Source organism: Fundulus heteroclitus, chromosome 3 (genome assembly GCF_011125445.2).
Source record: "Fundulus heteroclitus isolate FHET01 chromosome 3, MU-UCD_Fhet_4.1, whole genome shotgun sequence".
Taxonomy (NCBI): Eukaryota; Metazoa; Chordata; class Actinopteri; order Cyprinodontiformes; family Fundulidae; genus Fundulus; species Fundulus heteroclitus.
Genome location: NC_046363.1, coordinates 29,458,421 through 29,479,692, shown reverse-complemented (window position 1 = coordinate 29,479,692; position 21,272 = coordinate 29,458,421). Strand labels below are relative to the sequence as shown.

The following is a 21,272-nucleotide window of genomic DNA, read 5'->3' as shown; positions in this document are numbered from 1 at the left end:
AACAGAGCGACTGACCTGAAGGTATTCCGACTCGCTGGGGAAGACTGGTGCTGCCGGACACCACGCTCCATCCCCCTCTCCAGTGCTTAACCTGAAAAACAGCAAATGGGTTCTTTTTTTAAAAAACACACAATACTTAAATTTTAATCCTGGCCTACGACACTAAAAAAAAACAAAGCAAAGAGATGCAAACATATGAAACCCCACACTAAATCTAAACCCCAAGCAACATGCAGCGGTCCAACGGAGGTTTCAGTACAACCCATCATGGATTAGAAGATAGCCCATGAGCTCCAGAGCAGGGAATCTGACCAAGAAACATGCAGCAAGAAAGAAACGTGGAGATGCACACTGACAGCTGACGGAAAACGCAGAAAGCATCCAGCTCATGAGCCGGGGGGGAATAAGCTGGAAGGAGAAAGACCTCCGACTGACCAGATCTGGAGTTGACTGTCAGGACTGGATCTTTACAGAGAGCTCTTACCGTGACCACACACAAGCATCAAACATTTTCTCCCAGTGTGAACCCTCTCTCAATCCACCCAAGAGAAGAGGGGTTTTTACCAGTACCACATATTGGCCACAAGCAGACCACAACCTTGGCCGCGACTCGGGCGCGGAGCCTTTTGGACCAAACTACCAGGCCACAACCACGCTCTGACCACTTCGGGGGGGCCTCTCTGAAAACAAAAGCTGCCGCTCCGACCGCTAAGACAAATCACAAGATCAACTCGGTTAAACTGACGATGACGTTTTGGATTTAGAAATCAACCTCTCCTCCGTTCCGTTTTGTGGGTGAGCTCATACTGCTGGGAGCCACAGGATTAAATCAACACATTAGCGGTCGGCCAAGACCCCGTGACGGAGGAAGGAGAAACGCAGCCAGGCTGAGTTTGGACCAGAACGCTCCAGCCCGCTGGATTGACATTGCAATAAAATACAGTATCCTCTGCAAATACAATATTTTTTTCACTTCATCACATCCAATATGCTATATTTTCCTGGGAAAGAGAAATACGGTCCATTAAAACCCGCTTTCGAGCTGATTCATCCCCCGTTTATAGCGCGGCACTGCAGCAAAGCACCTTTCACTTATTTTCTGTTTTACTTTATGTTCGCTGCTCGGCCTGCTTTCTCTCTCAGGGTCTCCCTAATGTGCCTTAAAAAACAGCTTGAGCTAACAATCACTTCCACATGGTTAGACACCGGGCCAACAGACCCAGCCCAACAGGCCCGACAGAGACGAATGAACACATGATCGTGCAAAAGCCCCAACACGTGGCTGTGGCGTGTTACAGGTTTAACTGGGCTCTCGTGGATCTGAGCAGACGAGGTGGTGATACAATTAGCAAATGGGTTTCATGAAGGCACACGCAATCATCTCCTGTAGTAATTTAATAGACTTCAGAAACATTACTTTAGCATGGTGCCAGAGGACCGAAAACAAGCTCTGCAGACAAACGCATCAATCTGAAGAAGGGCTTGATTTACATTTTACTCAGGTTAGAAGCAAACAGCTACACCGCACGCATAATTATGAGATAAATTGCATTCCTCATTAAATTGTTTAACAAAGACAACAATCAGTCGGCTCACACGTCCCATGGACATCAAACCTGAATGTTTAAACTAGAGCATGCAATCTCTCTAGTAAAAACTGTCTCTAATACATTTTTCTTGAAAAATTGTTACATTTCAACATGTATTGAGATCATATTTTAATAATGCTCCCATTCTGTGGAAGATAATCTACTTTTCTTGTTGGAAAATGTTAAAACGTTATGCAGGAAAATCCAGAAACTGAACTTTTTCACATTAAAACCCTAAATTTAAGTGTGTTTTAGCAAGATTCTGTGATAAGTTAAAGGAAAATGATGCATGGGTTTTTAGTTTGGTGTGCATTTGTATTCAACCCCCCTCTTGCAATCATAGCTGTAGGTGCTTTGGGTCATGCATCTAGCAGGTTTGTAGATTAGGAGACTGAATTTTATACCCATAGTTCTTTGCAAAATGGCTCAAGCTCAGTCCGTTGGATGTGGAGGATCTGCAAAAATCACTTCTCAAGTGTAGTTACAGATTATCAATTGAATTTAAGGGGGTATTCACACCTGCCACATTTGATCCATTTTAAACAGATCAGAGTTCATTCCCCCCCCCCCTTTGTCAAGACCTTTTGTGCAGATGTGAATACACTCAAGTGAACCTTTTCCTGATCGAACAACCGGACCGATGCCACCTTTTTGAGGTGGTCTCAGTCCTCTTCCAAATGGACTCTGGTGCTGGTTGCTGCTGGTGTGAATACGAAACGGCCTCAATCTGAACTGCTAAAAAACTGCTAAAAATAAGTAAATGTTTCTTGAAATGTTCCTTGAAATGGATTGAGATTTTTGTACTTAAAATAGAAACAATAGGAACCATCTTATTTCAGGTGCAATATATCTAATATCTTATTTTAGGGATCAAAATACTCATTCCACTGGCAGATAATCTTATTTACCGGCTCAAATCAAAGACAAATAAACTCATTACAATTTTTTTTTTAAACTTATTTCTAATACTGTTTTTGCATTTTACAGAAAACGTCTCTTTGGACTTAACATGCCGTCGCAACAGACTGAACTATTACTGAAATCATACCTGTTGCTGCCAGCAGGATGTGGGACTCCTTTAGCCTGCAGGACGCCTTCTCTGATCTCCGTTCCCAAATTAAAAATAAAATGTCTAAAAACCTGCGTTGAATGAGCTGCTCCTGACACTCAATGATTTAACAGCTGTAATAACATTACAAACAAGCAAAACAGGTGCTGGACGCAGGATCTCCATGCTAGTTTTCCTTCATTTCCGGGTCTGTGCTACATCCCGGTCCAGTCATTTCTGTCCAATGGGAGCAACAATCGTGACACGTGTGGCTTTGTTCACACGTTATAATTCACTTGCAAATAGTACAATGTAAAAGCAAACCGCGGCAAACGAAAAAAAAAGTAAAGTCTAGTTTTGGCCTGGACCAAACAAGCTTTCCTGGGGTAAATAATAAACCCTAAATCTGAACTTATCCTGAGACCTCACCACATGAACATGATCAGATCCAAACTGGTCGATTGTAGCTCTGGCGTTCTGCTGGAAGATGAACTTTCACCAAAGTCTTTTGCAACCTCTAACATGTTTTCTTCTAATATTGCTCTATATGTGTCTCGGTCCACATGAACTCTAACCACCTTCTCCATTATAGCTGATGAAAAGCATCAACACAACATGATGCAGCCACTGCTCTGTGCTGGTCCATCACTTAAAGTCCATATAAAATATGCTGAAGTTTGTGACTGTAGTGTGATAAAGTGTGAAAAAGTTTGAGGGGTACGATCATTTTTGTGAGAGTCTGTAGATAAAGATTTATAGAAGAAGTTCTGTCAAAATGTTTCAACTAAAGAAGCACGATTCATGCTTTTCCTTTCAAACGTTAGCTTTTTTTTGGAAGTCTGACCTGACACATAAGGTTTCAACTTATTCAGAGGATGTTTTTTTCTTATATAGCAAATAACAGAAAAAAAAAAGGTTAAAGCAGGTTTTTTGATAGAGGTAACGGTTTTGCATCCAACGGGAATCAAATAAATTACATCATCATTATTATGCATTAAACCTCCCCCCGTTAAAGCTGTCTAAAGAAACAATTTTCCAGCAGACTGTGGAAGTGATTTTCTTCCACCTGAAAAGCTCCAACTGGCTCGTCCTCGATGGCAGCAGCCGTGTCGGCACTCCACCATGCTGCCAAGTCGCACTCAAAGCGCTGCCTTGTGTTTAGCGGTTATCAACACTGGCTCATCCATCTGCCTCAAAATAATCATTTCATCTTCCTGGAAATCAATTTAGCCAGCCCCAAAATGGGCTGTACTCTGCCTCAGCCCTGAGTTTTATACTGTGTCATCATTCAGGCAACTTTGTTAAAGTAACTGCATCAAAGTAGCAAAATCACCGTGGGGGTTAGAAAGTTTCTAAGAGCCAAGGCTCAATTTATCTGTGTTTTTAACTCTTTTTGTCACTTCTTAACTAAAAAGTGTAATTTCCCTTGGATGCGTTTTTGCCGCCTCTGGTTTCTAATTATGACACTGATAATCAGCATGCAGAAACAGTGGTCCAAGTCCCAGGCAATGGGTTTCAAGCGGGAAAAGGTCCGGGTAAGACTATGTAAAACGCAGAAGCTCAAGTATGTTGATGTCTTATCCCCCAGCGATTGTAGGACAGACAGTTTGGGGCTTTGTCTGAAGTAATGAGAGCAAAAGAATGTGAAGACACAGAGAAGCACCAAGGCGAAGCTTTTGATTTTCTGTTTTATCTGAATAGGATGCTTCTCTTTTCGAGGCTATGGTTGTTGGTGCCAGACAATCTAGTCTGAGTATTTCAGAAACTGCTGATGTCTCTGATTATAGAGAATTGTCTAAAAAAAAGACAAAACATCCACTGAGCAGGCGATGTAAAAGATGTCTTTGTTAATGTCAGACTCGTTCAAAACGTCTGTCTCAGCATGACGGTGTGGTTTGGGAGCTGCGCCGTGCAGCAGAGGGAGGATTTGGCACGGGTGGTGAGGACAGCACAGGGGATTGCTGAATGCCGTTTACGGGACCTCGTCACGGTTTATGCTGCACGAGTCCAGAAAAGGGCCAGAGGGGTTGTCACAGAGCCCACCCACCTAGGTAATGCACTGTTTGTCCCACTTCCATCAGGGATACGATTCAGGAACATTAAATAAAAAAAATAACAGGCTAAAAAACAGATTCTTTCCCAAAGCTGTAAGGGCCATCGCACAAATTTCGTAATCTGTTACGTTACAAACAGACTACTGGTTACACAGGTTTCTGATCTGCTGAAAACCATTTATACCGTCTCTCACTTGCAAATGTGTATTTGCACACTTCAGTCTCTCAAGGACTGTCTGGTTAGACATCCATGCAAATTGTACAATTCTGTAACTAAATTCAATACACAGTGATGTAGACTGCTGTCTTTTTGACCTGGAAATGAGTCCATTAGCTTCTTAGGACCGCATGCACGCTTGAGCCACTCAAGGAGTGATGTTGTTGGGCAGTGCAGTCAACTGTTTGTTAAAAAAAAATTAAATAATTTTTTTTTGAAAGATTATTTGCCGGGGCGGCGCACAGAGGCAGTCCACAGCTCCCCAAGGGAATGGGTTAAATGCAGAGAACAAATTTCATTGGAATGTATGTTGCAATGAAAATAAAGATGATTATTATTATTATTGTTTTGGCGGCATGTTATGTGCATTCTGAGACGGTGTCTGCCCCAACCAAAATGTCATAATGGTAACACATAAGGACAATAAAGGTTCTTGATTCTTGAAACAATAGAAAGGCAACACTAGCTCAAACAACGATGTTTAGGCAGATGGTCTATAGCAGCAAAGGATCGCACCGGGTGCCTCTCATGTCAGCTAAAAACAGGAATCTGAGGCTACAATTCCCACAGGCTCAATACATTATCATAAAAACAGTGTCTGGTCCAAAGAAATCTGGATTTCAGCTGCGACGTTCAGGTATGGTCAGAATTTGGTGTAAACAACATGAAAACGTGAATGTATCCATCATCTATAGCAGTTCAGGGTGGAGGAATAATGATGGCAGATATTTTTTTAGGCATACTTCATGTCCCTTAGTTCTAGCTGAGCGTCCAACACACCACAGCCCAGCAATGTTTGTCAACCAACTCCTTCCCTTTATGACCGCAGTGTATCCATCTTTTGATCCCTACTTCCAGCACCACATTGCAAAACTCAGATTATCTCAAACTGGTTTCTTGAATATCACAATTTGTTCCCTAAAAGAAGGGCCCCAATAGTCACTGGATCTCATCCCTATCGAGCCGCTTTAGGATGTGGGGAAGCGGGAGATTCACATCACGGATGAGCAGTTGACAAATCAGCCATATTTGTGTGATGCCACCAAGTCAATATGAACCAAAACTTTTCTCAGAGGAAAGTTTGAGACGACCTTTTTGAATCAATAGTATGAAGAATTAGAGCAGTTCTGAACATAAAGGAGGGTCCAACTTGCTATTAGTATGTCGTACCTAATGCAGTACGGCTGGACAACTAATTGAATTTGCAATATAATCACAATTATAAAAAATGCAATTTCCAAATCACAGAGGTATGCAATTTTTGGCTATGTACCAATTAATGCATCTGACGCGTCCTTTAGCTGTCATTAATATGTTTAAAGTGTGTTTGCCTCCACATGGAGGGGAAGTGAGTTGTAGCAGTGAAATAATCTAATTTTATTACTTGTTTTAGAGTTTATATAATCATAATTTTTACCATAAACTTTCAGGAATATCACCAGAGCATTAAGTACCAGACAAAGAGTTTAATACATAGCCTTGTTTGTTGGTTACACTTTATGTTCAACAAGGATTGATGTCCAACTCAGTTAAAACCTATTCTCTTGAATAATAATATTTTCATAAATCAAAACATTTACATTTCTTGTTTTAAATAGTGCTTGTTTACAAACATCTTTATCTAAAGGCCATTGTTGTTGCTTGTGGTTAATGCAGAGAAAAATCTAAATTAAATCATAATCGCAATTATGATTGAAATATATCGTGTTTTGATTTTTGGCAAAATCGTACAGCCCCATAAATCAGTGGCCGGTTAGTGTGATCATGAGAACATAAAATTAGTTTCTCTCTTGAGGTAAATGAGAACCAACACCAGTGAACATGTACATGGTTTCTATGCAACGTACAGGGGGTGTAATTACTTTAAACATGGTACAGTAACTTAGTGAACCATAGATACAAACTGATGTATCATATGGTGGGCTTTTAAGATTATTAGCCACAATCATCTCTTACTTCAGCATCGAATAAATCTGATCCCTGCCATTGAAAGCTAGCTCAGACCGATAATTGCTGCTGCTGTTTTCTTCTCTCATCTTTTCAGCTGCTGGCGTCTGACAGGAAACTAAAAGTCACATCAGCACAGTAAAACTGTCATAAGAAATATTTTATTCAAGGTGGTGCAGACATTTCGAAGATACCTTGTTGATGCGCAAAATTACAGTGTTTCTCAAAAATAATAAATCTGACTTTGTGTGTGCAGCCTGAATGTTGGGGGACTTGTCCATGCGATGCAGGTGCTTGCATGAATGCATGCATCTATTTGGGTAAAATGTATTTACATTTATCCTGCCAGACTCTGAAACAAAATAAGTACCCAAATGTAAATTTCCCTATAAAAAAATTGGTCTAATCTGGAATATGGACACTAATATTTTACAGTGCGATCTGATCATCTATTCACAGTAACATGTTTGAATCTTAGCTGGTAACATCATTGTAATTAAATTATAATTAGCAGTTACAGTTGAGCTTTATGTAATTTTTAAGATTTCACTCAGACTAGGAAAAAAACTAAAACAGTTATTTTCCCTAATCTTACTAACGCAGTGCTGTAGCCTGAGAGTTGAAGCTCAACCTAATAAGCAGGTAACAACCCTCTCATTACTAAAAATACTGAATATGAATAGGCTTTCACATTAACATAATTGAAAACTAAAACAAGCAACTGTGCACTTTTGTTAGTGATATTGTTAATAACAATCATAGAAAACAACATTAATACCAAAACAATTATGCACACAGCATATTGTAGAGGCAGAAAGTTAAAGGCAGTTTTTTTTTTTCTTTAAGTAAAGAGTAAGTCCAGAGGTTAATGTTTAATGATTGTTCTTATGGTTTTTAATGAAGCTGTTTACTTAGATCGAAAAACAGTTTTAATCTGACCTGAAAGTGAATTCCAGCACAAATTAGACGCGGGTAGCAGTCCAGATTCAGGGAACTGGTACCGAAGCATTTAATCCACCCTATCAAGTCTCAGCCAGTGCAGCTATTCAAAGTAGTGATTATATGTTCTTTATAAAGAGCTCTTTCAAAGGCAGGCTTTTAAAAAGGGGGAAAGTAGACCAAATTAAAAGAACCTCCGGCTCTGTGTGCCAGAACAAAACACATCCCTGGATCTGCTCTGATCATTTGTCCTCCAAATTACAAATGTGAGAACTCTCTCATAAAATCTTTGTAAAAATCTAATTGTAAAAATTTTCCTGTCATCTATTATATTGGATCATAGCGAGCTTCAGCTCCGTATTGATTTCAGTCTATGTTACCCAGAATGGCAAAAATAAATAACCCATCTTAAATAAAGGACATACATTGCCTTAAATATCACACACTGTTAGTTCAGCTATGGTTAGCTGAATCCAAACATCCCAAAACTTTGAATGATTCATGTTTAAATTTTTTTACCCAGTTTTAAGCAAATAAAGCTGAAAGTACATTATCCATCCATCCATCCATCCATCCATTTTCTAAACCGCTTTATCCCTCATGGGGTCGCGGGGGTGCTGGTGCCTATCTCCAACGTTCACTACATTACACACTACATTATGTTCAACAAAAAGATATAATGAACATTGGGCTTGAGATACAACCACTATCACTCTAAATTTGATTTAGAATTACAACCAGGCAAGTCAACCACCTGTGTGTCTTTATTACCAGCTAATCTTGCATTAGTTTGGTGTGGAGTGCTTTAGATAGTAGCTTAACCTAATCTAAAAAAAAATAAAAAATCTGTCTGCGTAGTTGTCTGACTGAAAGAGGCGATCACCTGTGACCACCATATTTCTCGTTTAACTGCTGGTACACGCACCGTCTGCACCGTGATGGTTCAGGAAAAATACATGTACCGTTACACCGGTGTTTAATCGCTGTGTGCAGTCTGGGTGGTCCCATAATTCACTGCAGCAGGCATTCTGCAACCTGGTCTACCCTCGTGAACTGATCTTAACAACAAAACGTGTGTTTCATGGCCAAGCAGATGGTGAAACTGTGAATTGCAACATCGGATGCGTGTCTTTGCAGCTTGTTAAGGCTGTTAAAAGTTTCAGCCTTGTTATCTGAATTGTTACAGCTTTTAGACAAAAACCTTTGAGTAAATGGAAAATTACCCACCCAATAACGGTAATTTTATCTGTAATGTCGACCCTCCACACACACACACACACATGCTGAAAACTTTTTCCCACCTTCCATGTTTGGCCTCCGTGGAGTCTGACCAGGCGCTGGAGGCGGTGATGTCAGAGTCTGGGATGGTGCCATCCTCCATCCCCAGGGCATATCGACACTGAGCTGGAAGGGAAAGGATTGAGGGAAGCAGAGAAGACAGACACAGGATAAAGATATGAGCACAACTCTCATCTGTCCAGAAGAAACTCAATATTTTCACTGGAGTTGTCAGAGGCCATCATTGGTCACGGAGCATTACGCCGTTATGTCATCCCTGGGAAAACATCCGGGCTTGATGCTTCGTAGCCAAAACAGGCAACGAGTGCAGGGAAAATTGCTCCTTTAGCTGTCGTTTCTTACAGAATCTCTCAGAACACAGCCGCACTTTAGCCAAATACATTAAAAACGTGGTTGACATTTAATTCCCATAACTGCTGCAGTGTTAAAGGGTTCCAACGTTAAATTAAGTCACAACCCATAAAAATCTCTTTTACTTTGGTAATACCTTTCAGCAACAAAACTCAGAGCAGATTGTAGCTGCAATTGTGAGTGTTGGGCGTAGGTTCAACATTTGATAGTCCTGCAAACGTTGCTCTCCCTGCTTTCAGACACAAGGCACAGTCTAATCCCAATTTCTGTGCAATATTTTTAACCAGTGGAGATCAGAGCGTTAAAATAGCCGCAGGTTTCCTGTACTTAATTTAGATGGAAGTTGTTACATCACAGAGTTGGAGTTTAAAAATTAGCTTTAAAGAATAAACAATAATGTACAAGGATTGAAATTTTTTTGATTTTGTTTAACTGTGCCACATCAACTAAAAAATATACTGTAAACAGGACTAAAACACATTTAAAGCTTCAACTTAAACTCAAATAATGTTAAATATAACATATTTTTAAAAAAAGCATAGGAATAGTTGGATGCCTTGTGAAAACTATAGTTGCAGAAGTAAAAACTAAAAAAACTAAACATAAGGTTTTATTAGAGGTTTACCAAGACTTCAGCTCGATGCGACCAGAGCAGGTAAACCCGATCAGAAATCGTATCTTTTTCTGATCGAAGAATGCGCCGTACTACGTTCTACCACGCCAAACTGACACTCTTCAGTGTGGATGCCATTATAGAGAGAAGATGATTTAATATTTATATTTTCAGTATCAGTGAAGTGTTTAGAATAAAGTCAGACTAAGCAAAGAAAAGTAATAAGCTTTTTAAAAAGGAAAATTTGCAGGTCACTCGGGTTGTGAGAGAACAAGAGAGAGCAAGACTTTCAGCAAGTAATAGAAAGGCTGAACAGACAACAGCAAAGCTGCTGTAGTGTATACTTTTGATCTCCTGAGAACCTTTGGCAAGACATAAATAAAGATTTATATTCTGTCTTAGTAATGCTAGCCCCGTTAAACATAAAAGAACTCAGGAACCATTTTATCCATTTTATAATAATAGTAAAAAACAGATAAACTGCTTTCTCTCACCCAACTGGATGACATCATCTCTGTTCCTAATACAGATCATTAGTAAGTTGTGCCTTTCATAGACAAAGTTTCATAAAACAAACAAGTTTAAATAAGCACAATAAAAAAAGATTACATAAAAGCCTGGTGAAACAAAACGGATTTCATCTGCTTTTTAAAAACTTCCACAGAGTCAGCAAAGCAAAGTTTTAGGGGAAAACTATTCAACAATAAGCCTTTAGCCTTTTACCAGGAATCAGGGTTGGGAGTCAAAGGTTATGAGCAGCAGTGTGTTTTTTTGGTTAAAATCTAACACAAATAGTCGGGAGCTATTCACAGCAGTAAGACAAAGAATATTTTTAAATTACTCTCCTATACCTTATTCTTGTTCTTGACGAGAAATTTTTATCTGCTAAAATCGATTTTGCCGTGTCGTGCTTTATGAAAAATAGAAGTCAGCCACAAAATTCTGACGGGAGCATCTTCAGTTTCCATAACTTAACTTTATGTATGAGCAAGCCAGGAAGTTTTATGCCCCCTTTGGAGACAGGAAAGATGTCTCAGATTACACCCTTCCTGTCTCCTATATTTTTTGTTGTATTTTTTTTTCCGCCCTACTATCTCTGCTCCACACAAAGCTACTACCTTGGGGCTCCAGCTCTCCTGCACAGCTCCGGTTACCAGCGCTCTGAGATTTGTAGGAAGAGAAAGAAACTGAAGGGGGAAAAGGAAAGAAAATACACAGACGGGTCTCAAATGTCTGCCCTGACTCCGTTCCAAGTGGCAGCTTTATCAAACGATCCAGATAGCATGGTACCAGGCAGGGATTACCAAAACAGCCAGCTATCTGCTCTGAAGTCATCATAGGGAGGAGGTGAGGGGGGGGGGGGTCATAAAGTGGATGGGGTGGGGGTAACTGCAGTGACATGGAGGGTGTGAGCAAGGCATCTAACTCACTTTGTCACTGAGTCACAGAACAGGAATGTTGGGCTCCATGACAAACCCCTAAAACCCCAGCGAGTGACAGGGGAGCTCCCACAGTTCATCCACACCCTGGGGGCAGGTGCCCATTTCATTACATCATCATCATCATCATTTCACCACACCGAGTCTACAGCCGACAATCTGCAGTCTTCTCACTTCTGAGATCACCTACAAGTTTGACCCATGCAATAAATCTTTTAGCTCACATTAGCAATTTCAGTTCAGCTCTTTCTGGGAGATAAAATGTATCGGATTCGCGACAGCTTTTATTTGATGAATATTATGATACTGACACATCTAAGCCAGTAATTCAAACTTGCTACATGTAAAACCTACAGAATTAATTTAATTACACTTATGTTGAGAGTGTTAACTTTCTTTCAGTCACCGTTTATGTGCTAGTTAGTGCAAACCTGTACCCTAATACCACTATATTCAATAGGCATGCTTTCAAGGTATATCACAGTTGAAGTAAAAGGTTTCACAACCAATGAGACTGAACCTGATACCATTCCTGCAGTTTATGATTACCACAGCTGAAGGAAAGGAATTTCCCTCAAAAATTTCCCTCTGACTGAAAAGTGATGAGCAAAAAACAAACATGGTAATTGCTTGACTGCGATCACCCCTCATTCTGCTTTACAAACTTAGTACGTCTGTCTGCAAAAATAAATAGCTTGCTGCAAGCTTGTTTCCAGGGTAAATAAAACCGTTATTTAACAAGCCAACATTAACTTCTTAAAGGAGAAACATGACTGGCATTGGATGCTCCTCAAAAAAAATCACACCTCAGTTAAATTAAACTCTAGCAAACCACTTGAGTGGCCCAGAAATGTTTTACACAACTGTTCTATGCGGTATTTTTTAAACAACCTATTCAAAACCAGCATTCAGTTATCTGTGCCATCTCATCGTATTTCAGTGATATTTGAGTTTTTGGGAGAGACAACTCATATCAGCAATATTTGTGGCCTTTAGGCTCCTAATATCACTTTAAAGCTGCAGTAGGGAGCTCTGTGAAAACCGTGGACTCAGTCTGAAAATTTGAACAAGCATTCCTTACAGGTCCCTCCCCTTTGCACTCAGCTGCGCTACAGCCCTCCCTCTGCGCTAAAGCTGCTCCTCCTTCCTGCTGTGGAGCTCCGATGTTTACCCTCAGTTTATTATTTCAGGCTCAGTCTAATTCTTTCTTTTTACCTTGCTTTGTCATTGACCTTCTGTTTACTCGTTTTTGTTTTCTGAGCAAGTGCCACTCAACAAATTGTCGGTTTTCCTGTAACGTTATGCTGTTTCTACACCAGTAGCACAGCTGCAGCACACCAGCAATCTAGAGCTTGAATGACAGTATGCTCTGTGCGGGGGAGGGGTGTGAGCAGCGCCTACGAGCGTCAGACAGTGCTAATATACTCCTCCTGGCTCTAATTGGTTGTTTCTGACCGGGAGCGGTGTATTTCTGCAAATGGCAGTAAGACCACTGAGAGGAGCTAATTTCCCCCCCCCCCCCCCCCACAGATTATCTGTCTCTTGTTATAATGTAAGGGCACAGTGTAAGTAAAACAAATGTAAAATATACATTTTTACAAATGTTGCCTCCTGAAGCTTTAAACTGCTCACCATTTTGTGGTTTGTGTATGATTATAAAGGAATGTTTTATACATCTCTAAAGCGTAACAAAGATAAGTGCAGTTCCTGAATGATCAAGTCCTGTCATCTTTAAAAAGCATGTGTGTTGCTAATTTTGTGCACAAATTATTTATAGTGCATGTATATTTGAAAGAAAGGTTAAAATTGTACAGCGTGGTGCAGGACAGAGTAAGTTACTTGCTGTTGTATCAGCAACATCTGGGAACAAAAGTTTAGTGTTCTATTGACAGTATAATAACTAATTATTTTAATAATATAATAACTTGTTATTTTAAAAAAGTACTGTAGGTCAGACCCTTCCCTAATGGAGCAAGTTTCAGCTTTCAGCATGGCCAAATGAGTTGAATCTTTATCAGTGAAGATGAAGCATCAGCATAATATAACATGAGAGTAATTACTGTATTATTGAGCATTTCTTCATGACTAATGAATTGCTTTTTAGCTGTATTTGTTTTTTTAAACAGTAACAACAAATTCATGTTATACCTTTTACTAATTCATAAAAAAAATTTGTTTTAATACTTAAAGTGAAACAAGGGTATTTCTGAGCATGGTTATTATACTGCTTGAATCTTATGCCCTGAGCAGTTTGGTATGTTTTTACAAATATCTTTAATTATAACCTCTTTTTGTCTATTCTGAAGCCAAAGTAATCAGTAAATGAAACCTAAACTCATCACTGATATGGTTTTAAAAAGGAAACTGACAAAATGCTCAAGCAAATGTCAGCAGCATTTGCTTTACACTCTTTGAGCTGTCAAGGAAAATCAGTGGCACGTCGCAGGGCGAGTCTGTGTGTTAATGAGGCATTTCATTTCCCAAATCATCCCTGTGGACAACACTGTACATGGCCTTCAACTGCAACTGTGTAAATTGCTCTGATGAATTAATTTGTTGTGCATTCTAATAATATATCTCGTTGGGGATATTATAATGCTTGAGTGTGCAAGACGCAGAGCAAGATGGTAGAATATGCTGCCTTACTTTCCTTTTTCTGCTGACCTGTGTACTGCTTTTCCAGCTGTGAAATTGCATCTCCAGCAGAAAGTCACCCGCTGTGAACTTCATGTGTAAACAGCAACTAATGAATAAGTCCAGACCAGATTTTTCCACATATTCCCCATAAAAGAAAAACCTCTACTGTTCCATTCATAAGAAGAAAAAAAAAAAAGATTGCTCTACAAAGCCAGATGGCTTGGAGAAGGGCCAGCCATCAAGACTCATCGCAAGATAAATCAGGTGTCACCATTGACTAGAAGGCATGGACCCTTGTGCAAGTCAGGGCCATTTGTTGAATAATTTTTCACAAAAAAAAAAAAAAAAAAAAAAAACACCCGGAGGTGCATACTCTGTGACAGATTCTCACATAAATAAATGCCGACGACGCGGGGTGATCCTCCAATAGGTAGGATCAAGTCACAGAGAACCATCTCACCTGGAATCATGACAGAGAAATTTTCATACTTACAATTAAATGTGTTAGTTAAGAAATAAAGTTTTGTTTTTAAAAAAAGCAACAATTGTATTGCTTTGAATCTTGTCATCAAAAACTGCTGATTTTGACCCTGAGTCACGTTACCTTTGTTTTAAAATAACAGTGAAATCCTGTTTTTTAACACAGATTTCTCTCTCCCACACTTACAAGATGTGACGTCTCCTCTGGTTCTGATCTAAATAATTAATGATCGGTCGCAGTAAGGCTTCAATAGATGACTGAATTAATTAACAACTGAACACATCTAACTGTAAATCAGAGGGTTTTCCTCTCACATATTAAGTTGTTCCCCACTGTCGTTTGTTTCACAATGAGCTGTTTTGTTTATTTGTTGGGGGGGGGGGGGGGTGCTGTGATAAAATGTGCAAAAAATATGAAACCAAGTGAGCCATACTGTATTTTATAACGAAGTAAATTGTACTTGAATTAATTTGCTGTGTTTAATTTATACAGATGCCTGTTCATCACTATAACCAGGAGGATGTCTAACGTATTTGTAAGTTTTATAGACTTTCAGTGAACCAGGGGGAGACAGTTCTGTAACTTTGGGCTACCTTTGAGAATAATCATTAAGACAGTTCAATTTCAATTTATCAAGAAAGTTCTAAAATAATTTTTGCTGTTGTTTAAAAAGTTGTTAAAGATGAATCAGGACGAGCTCAAATCAGTGTCACCATTTCAGCTTCTTTAAAATCACTGATTGGAAATCAACCAAAACAATCTTATCAGAGCGTCTCTTAATTATGCAGGGGGGGGGGATCAAAACAACAACAGTGCTGCTTTTATACCGTTGCAAACTTTTGCACCTCAGCACAATGACTGCAGAGAGAAGCAAGCAGTACAAATAAAACTAAGAAAACACATAAGAGGCAGAATGTTAGTCAAGAAAAGGAAAAGTGACAGGATATCAATGCTATCCTGTGATACATGGAGATGAAACGTAACAATGCTGGGAGTGGCTCTTCAGACGTAAACCTCTCAGCCTGCTAACAAGGAGAAGGACACCAAAAGATTCAGCTTGGGCAGTCTTTTCCAACATAAATGCAACTAGTCTGGCAGTCTGGGTGGAAAGAAAAGGCTGAGCTGATTGGATTTTAGGATTTTATGATAAAACACAACTCTATTGATTGGTTAGATGACTGTTTTGTGCTACATTTTAAGTGAAGTCAACTATTTTTGTCATATTGTTATAGAAAGGTACGTTTAAGAACCAAGCTGAAGGCTTTAAAGTGCCCTAAATTAAATGCAGCAATAGAGCACAGTATTTTTAAAGGAGCTTTCAACTCTTTCAAAGGTTCAACTCTACTGCAGACATCCACAGAGAGCCTTTATGCTCATCCTCCTTAGACGTTTACCTCACACAGAATCTAAATACGCAATTAGAGCATTTTTATTCTACAATAACCCTTTTTTACCTCTAAGTATTTCATGGAAACATTCAATATAAGGCAATGGTCAATATCACATATCTATGCATTAAAAAGGAGTTTTCTCGGCAGTAAGGAACTTACAGTAACACATAAGTGCCTTCCCTTTACTTGTCGCTGCTCACTGCCGGCTAGCTGGCTGAACGAAGTTTGCTGCGCTTTTCCATTGCTTATAACGAAGACAAATGTGGCACTTTTAATATACTCTATTCTGCAAAACACAACAGGGAAAGTCATGGTGCACCTCTCAATATCTTTAAGGTTACATTCTTTTAAAACAGCAGCTGAAAAGATAAAAAAACATATGTCTGTTAAGCAGCAGACTGCAGGCCAGATGCCAAAGCAGATAGTCCAGATACCAGCTTATTTTAGCTTGTTATACTAGTGTGTTAATATATAAAGAGCAGAAATACATGGAAGTATTACAGAATATTTACAAAATAATATTTACTGGAAAACTAATACCAGGTTTAGTTGGTGATTATTCTATATTTTGCCTTAAGACTATGTATCAGACTCAGATATGCGGCAATAAATCTGCTGGTGACTGGAATCTGATGATCTTCAAGTTGACCATTTGGAAAACTATAACATTTAAATTTAAAGACGAAGGGTTTGAGCCATTTTCTGAAAAGTTACAGTTTCCAATAAAGACAATATTAGCTTTTTTTTATGTCATCCAAAATATATAGCATATTTCAATGCTGCAGTCATCCTTTCTATTCTTTAAATCAGATTGCCACTTTGGGCTTTACTCTGATTAATAGTTCTAGCTTCTGCGGTGAGAAGGTTGTCTGCAGTGCAAACAGTCTCCGGTTACACCTGGTTGGCTCACATTCACCAACCCCTCTGATGCTTCCTTCCCCGACACTTTGACTGACACTTTCATGAAGTGCCTGTGCATTAGCGATCTTGACGGGTCGGGAGTGTATGTGGAGGTGGCGGATGGGGGTTACTGCGTATCTCAGTCTCTTATTACAGACGACTGGCTGGCAGACAGGGAGAGGACACAGGATAGCCTGTTGATAGTGAATGGAGAGAAAGCCTCACGGATCAGAGAGCATTTGGGGAGGATGTCGGAGGGGTCTGGCAAACAGACGTTTGGATGCTCTCGTGAAATGTGAGGCAGTGAGGAGGATGGTGAATATTTAAAGGTACAATCGGGTCTGGCTGTGTAGAAAATAAAAACAAGCTTGAGATGTGCAGAGTGACGAGCTCTTTGAAATGCGTCTGTAAGATGTCTTACTTGGATCAAAGTGCCACTTATGATCCTCGGATGATACCAGCACTGCCAGAACCGTGATCACTGTGACAGGAAGGAGCTGCGCGGTAGTGGAGGCCATGACAGCAGGAGCGAACCTGATTACATGTCCGGAGACACGCTGACAGCCACCGGCGCACCTGTCAGAGAGAAAACAGGAAATTTAGAGACAGGTCCAACAGTTTAAACTGCACCAAACACAAGCAAATCACAAGGCTTTTCGAACTTTAATTTCCACACACATGCGCACACACACACACACACAGCTCTAGCCTGAGGCGGCTGATCTCACTGGCTCGCCATCACCGTTAATAACTCAACTCTCTCGATCATATCCTCTTATTCCAAAGCACGCCGCGTGCCTCGCAGTCAGTTGTTTCTCCACGTTTTTCAAGCAGAGCAACGGGCCAACCCCTCAGGAGCGAGCACAAAGCCAAATAACAAAAAGCAGTTTCACACACTAATTTGTTTTTCTCTCTGGCACCGCAACACAGTGGTACAATAATATTTTCCTGCCTTTAAAAAAAAAAAAAGGGTGCAAACAGCTTTGTAAATGAGGGAGGTATAATTAAGCCATCCCCTGTTTATTCACAGGGAATTTTATTCATCCTGTGTTTGAAACGCCAATCATTTCTCCAACTTATTTTCCAACCTACTTCATCCTAATAGGACGGGGCATTTTTGGAGCACCTGGTTATGGATCCGTGTTCGCAATGAATACCAAACAGATGAAGCAATAGGAGAGGAAAGAATCAAGCGACAGCTCTTGGTGCATGCAAGTCTTGAACGAAACCAACCGCAATAGTAAACAGAAAAACAAATCATTGTCTTTCACATCGGACACTGCTCTTAAATTGCTTGAAACCTTTGGTTTCTTATCTTCTCTTCCCTGTAGACTGCAAGACGCATGGCTGCAAGAGAACGAGGAATCACAAACTAGAAATAAAGCTTCAAGACAGACACAAACAAATGTTGCCACGTCGACTTAGATACCAGAGAAAATCTGAAAATTGTTGAAGAACTTCTATGAAATGAGTTTTGTTGATTATTACTGTATCAGGGCAGCAGTTACTGATAATGTCTTTTTTTCCCCCGGGAAGCCGAAACAGCTCGTAATTCATTGGATCGGTCATGCAAAGAATGCAAAAATATTTTACAAAAGCATCATTCAACAACCTTTTTCCAGTACACAACTTGAAAATCCACACAAAAAAAACAATGAAAGGAAAGGGGGACTAAATCAGCAGCTACCTGCAGTGCACCATGTGACCAATCAGAGCAGACCTAGCCCCTCCAAAGGGAATCTGAGTTCAAGCTGAGCATTGCACACAGTGAGGCCTGTGAGGGGCTGCAGGAATATACAGCAAATCATGAATTTTTTACATATAGTACTCTATTCTAGTAAAAGTCATAAATGAGCACAGTATAGGCTCTTTCGTGTAAATACAAACAGTGTCGGTACCAATTAAACTATTAGTTTAGAGCATTACAGTAGAAAAATACAGCAATACATCCTCCATTCACGAAGGCATCAATGACGACTTTGTGCTAAAAACAAATTTTAGAGGTGTTGATTCAACGATTCAATGGCACGTTTTGATCTGGGTGGAGACTAATTTTGTTAAACTGCTTGTTGATACATCCTAAAGAGTTCAAACAACAGTACAATGGGGCTTTCACAAAATTATGATCAGCTTTAAGCCTCCAGTATAAAAGTGGAGCATTAGTTCAGGCTTGGTTATTACAGGCTGACTCTATGCAGCATTTACAGATTTGTTTTTAAAATACATGCACCAAACAAGAACAAGAAAGAACAAGGGTAACAGGGTAAAAAATAAATCAATATGCAAACATATGCCTCAGATTCTTGTACATTAAGAATAGCCCAGCTTCAGGGTGTACATAATACAATCTCCTGGGCTCAGATCCATTTTTGAAGATCTGGGTTTTTTCCTCTGGTGTGGGGCACAATCTAAATTAAGGTAATTCTGACATGTCACAAATATTGGTAACTAACTATAGAGAGACCTGAGATTTATCTAAAACACAGCCTGATGCAGACTCACTACCAGAGTAGCTTAAACGACTAAGTAACTAAAATCATCTTGACAGAGTGTTAGTTTACAAGAAGGGGAACAGCAAAAAAAAAACCAAAAAAAAAAAAAAAAGCACAGAAGCACCAACCAGAGTTTTCTGTTTTGAACTGCCAACACCAGTTTTAACCAACTCTGATTTCTCTTGAAGAGCTATATCAATTATTTATGTCAGAACAAAGTTGCTTTTTTAAAAACAAAAATGATTAGAGAGTTCACATTTTGAACTGTCTTCAACATCTTTTATTACCCATTTGGGTGGAAATCATTAAAACAACATTCTCCATGTGTATTCTCACCTGAACGCCAAGATTTCTAAAATGCTGCCCACAATTTCTTGACAGAGATTCGAACCTCAGAAGGCTGCACTCTAATCAGCCTTCCCGTTATCTGCTGAAAGTCTTACTCTCTCACAACTTTAATAAACCAGATACACAACAGAGTAAAAGACTGCATGCAGTCCCATGTTTGTACAACTGATAAACAATACAGTTTTCTTAGACACCGATACTGGAAAATAGCTAAAGCTGGTTGCTTTTTGTTCTCATCATGGAAGCAACTGACCTTCTGGGATTGAAATTGAAATGCTCTATGAGTGCCTTAAAATGGTTGAAAAGTTAGTAACCAAATTAATAAGGCATTAAATGATGCCATCAGTTTCACTTTGTGTTTCTAGCATCCAGCAACCTGAGGGGAGTAAAAATGTCTCCCTGGCAACCGGCTGCCAAACAGAAGTGAACGTGAGCACCACCTACTGGCAAGGAGGAGTTAAATGTGTAGCTCTCTCCCTTAATGTTACACACTTTCAGATTTGTAACCGTCTGTGTTTAAACTAGGTCTGGGCTTTGATTGGACCATTCTAACACTTAGGGCTGGGCGATAAATCGGTTTAATCGATTAATTTAAATCCACAACTTTTTAAGATTTAATTTTTGGAAAATCTGTTTTTTATTTTGCCAATTCACTCATCGGGCTTCCATGAAGAGAACAGCACGTAACGATGAATATATGTTTAGGAAAATATTGTCAAAATACTGTAAAGTATAAAAGTAAAAAATTTTTTTTACCATAATATGAGGCAGTTACTTTGAATTTACACAAATGAAGCGAAGCCTGTTCTTGGCTCATTGTGTAACGCCACTTGCAGCAAACATTTTCTTACATTTTTATTGTTTACGATGGCAGGGCCGCCATCTTGTTTGACAAGCCTGTTTCACAGCTTGTATTTAGTTGAAGTTTGAATTCAGGTCAACTCCCAGATAATATGCTTGACATAAAAAACAAGTTTTTAAAACAATTTCTTATCTCTTTTATGAAACGAAAAAGAGGGGGGGGGGGGGAATCGGTTAATCGAATTTAGTATAATAAAATCTGAGATTTTATTTGTAAGCCACATCGCCCAGCCCTAGTTTACACTATAAAAATGTGGTACTTTTGCTCAAGGTTATCATGAAGGTCGCTAATGTGCATGCTTAGCTTTAAAAAAAGGTTTGACAAAGACTTCCAGTGGTGCAAAAAGAGGGAGGAAAAAGAAACGTTGGAATAAGCGGAGGTCTCGGAGGGAGAGACAGCTGGGATAGAGAGAGAGAGAGGCCAGACTTTCCTCCCTGCAGACCCTCTGTGTTTCAGCTTCATCTGTAGGTGGATTCCAACAGGCTGACAACTGACACACAGCTGTAGTGAGAGGAGATCTGCTGAGGAGGAGGGGGGGGGGGGGGGATTGTATTGAAACAGGGTGAATGGTAGCCCAGGCGCAGCAGCAGGGCGGAGAGACGGCAAGCCCAGAGCAGCGATGACATGAGTACATGTGGACGGGGGGGAAGTGGTGTAAAGAGGGT

At 39.8% G+C, this 21,272-nt stretch overlaps 1 protein-coding gene across 5 annotated transcripts in view; it reads right to left on the bottom strand.

Moving 5' to 3' along the window:
* The window catches only part of ddr1 (discoidin domain receptor tyrosine kinase 1), a 57,945-nt gene extending 40,468 nt beyond the window's left edge, over positions 1 to 17,477 (bottom strand). For 4 of the 5 annotated variants that reach the window (XM_021320387.2, XM_036135161.1, XM_036135163.1 and 1 more), the window contains exons 1-3: positions 17,327 to 17,477; positions 9,096 to 9,198; positions 16 to 91 (exon numbers count right to left, since the gene is read on the bottom strand). In XM_021320387.2, coding sequence (XP_021176062.2) covers positions 16 to 91; positions 9,096 to 9,198; positions 17,327 to 17,423 — 276 coding nt within the window. In that variant the 5' untranslated portion in view covers positions 17,424 to 17,477. The remainder of the gene's footprint in view (positions 1 to 15; positions 92 to 9,095; positions 9,199 to 17,326) is intronic. The other variant, XM_036135160.1, reaches the window with a different exon arrangement.
* Between the last annotated feature and the right edge of the window lie 3,795 nt (positions 17,478 to 21,272).